At 43.1% G+C, this 1,748-nt stretch overlaps 1 protein-coding gene across 1 annotated transcript; it reads left to right on the top strand.

The window, feature by feature from the left end:
• Positions 1-1,047: 1,047 nt before the first annotated feature.
• Positions 1,048-1,698, top strand: LOTGIDRAFT_148257 (hypothetical protein; the record flags this gene model as incomplete). Its single annotated transcript, XM_009065341.1, has 1 exon — positions 1,048-1,698. The coding sequence occupies one exon, from the start codon at positions 1,048-1,050 to the stop codon at positions 1,696-1,698; it is 651 nt and encodes a 216-aa protein (XP_009063589.1).
• Positions 1,699-1,748: the final 50 nt, after the last annotated feature.

Below are 1,748 nucleotides of genomic sequence, written 5' to 3' on the forward strand. Positions count from 1 at the left end.
AATAATTCAAGATGAATGTATCAACAGATCAATTTCGGAAAAAAATTTATCGACCACGACGAGACTCGAACTCGCAATCTTCTGATTCGAAGTCAGACGCCTTATCCATTAGGCCACGCGGCCGTTAATACTGAGCTTGAGTGCCGTAGTTTTCCTCCAACGCCCTACTGTCCACAGATAAACCCCGATGTCCTTACTTTTGTTAAAAACAGAGCATTCATAACCTCGTTAATCAGGGCAGTGTTTTGTAAGCGACCATACCCTACCTAACGGGCCCGGTTAGCTCAGTCGGTAGAGCATCAGACTTTTAATCTGAGGGTCAAGGGTTCGAGTCCCTTATCGGGCTTCTAAGTTTTTTTTTTCTTTTTTTCACACTGTTGTTCTGTGACTTTCAAACTTGAAAATGGTATAGATATGGCTGACTTGCGGTCTGGCTCGGGAGACAATTAGTCGAATTCGCGGGGTTGTAGCTCAGTGGTAGAGCGTTCGCTTCGCATGTGAAAGGCCCCGGGTTCGATCCCCGGCAACTCCAATTTTCTTCCATATTGCCAATCAGTCATCTGCTGCGATGGCCGAGTGGTTAAGGCGTTGGACTTGAAATCCAATGGGTTCTACCCGCGTAGGTTCGAATCCTGCTCGCAGCGACATGTTATTTTGTGTAACTATGATATTTTACCTTGAACCAAACCCTAAACCCTAAACCAAACCCCAGCCCAGCCAAACCCTTACCCTTAGTCTGTCCGCTCATGCAGGTTATTGTCTTTCATTGAGCATGATTGGGGATGTAGCTCAGTGGTAGAGCGTTCGCTTTTCATAGTTGGTTAGTATCTCGTAGTGTTAACACGTTAATTAGTGTGCTCCGAGAATTACCCAAGCGTATCGAACCTTGTTCACTGTACTATTGGATTTTACTTGTTTTTGTAAATATAGACTTTGTTATTGTTATTTGTTGACTGTATATATCGTGTATTTAGGGGCTTTTGCCCCTATTTTGTGCAATATTCGCCACCCCGCATAGGATTAGCGGAGGTGTGATTTTTGGATACGATGGAGAACAGACGATATAAGAAAGAGAGTACGGTGAGAGTAAAGGTAACTGATTTGAAACTTATTACGTTGGATGAATTTATTGAAGCAGTAGAAGGGAAACTCGGGGAGGGGTCATGTTTTGCGTGTGTACCCAGGTACCCCTCGACTATAGAAATAACGGTCGATAGTGTGGAAAATGCAAATCTGTTGTGCGAAGGACTCACTGTGAACGATTTAGGATATGAACCCGAACTTTGTTTTTCACCTTATATAGTAGTCTCCTTTTTTAATTTACCCCCCTACCTTGAAGATGATATTATTGTAAGGAAATTGGAAAGATTCGGAGTGGAAATTGTAGGCCCAGTAGTAAGACACTTTCATAAGAAGTTTCCCAATGTAGCTGACGGCACTCGGCACGTGAAATGTAAATTTCCACCCACATTGAGATCCCTTCCGTGGGCAATGAACTTTGAGACTCTAGAGGGGCCACAATCCTTTAAAATCCTACATAACAACCAGACTAAAGTTTGTTACAAATGTTTAAGCCCGGACCACGAGAAGAAGGAATGCCCCCAGATCAAATGTGCAAAGTGCAGACTTTTCGGACATATGGCCTTCAAATGCCCCACCCCTACTTGTGAAAATGTGAAAGGCAGAAAATTTGTGTAAATGTGAACAGTTTTTTGACACTAACGAAGGGGACATGACGAAGAAATAGT

The sequence above is a fragment of the Lottia gigantea genome (genome assembly GCF_000327385.1).
Source record: "Lottia gigantea unplaced genomic scaffold LOTGIsca_6969, whole genome shotgun sequence".
NCBI classification, from domain to species: domain Eukaryota; kingdom Metazoa; phylum Mollusca; class Gastropoda; family Lottiidae; genus Lottia; species Lottia gigantea.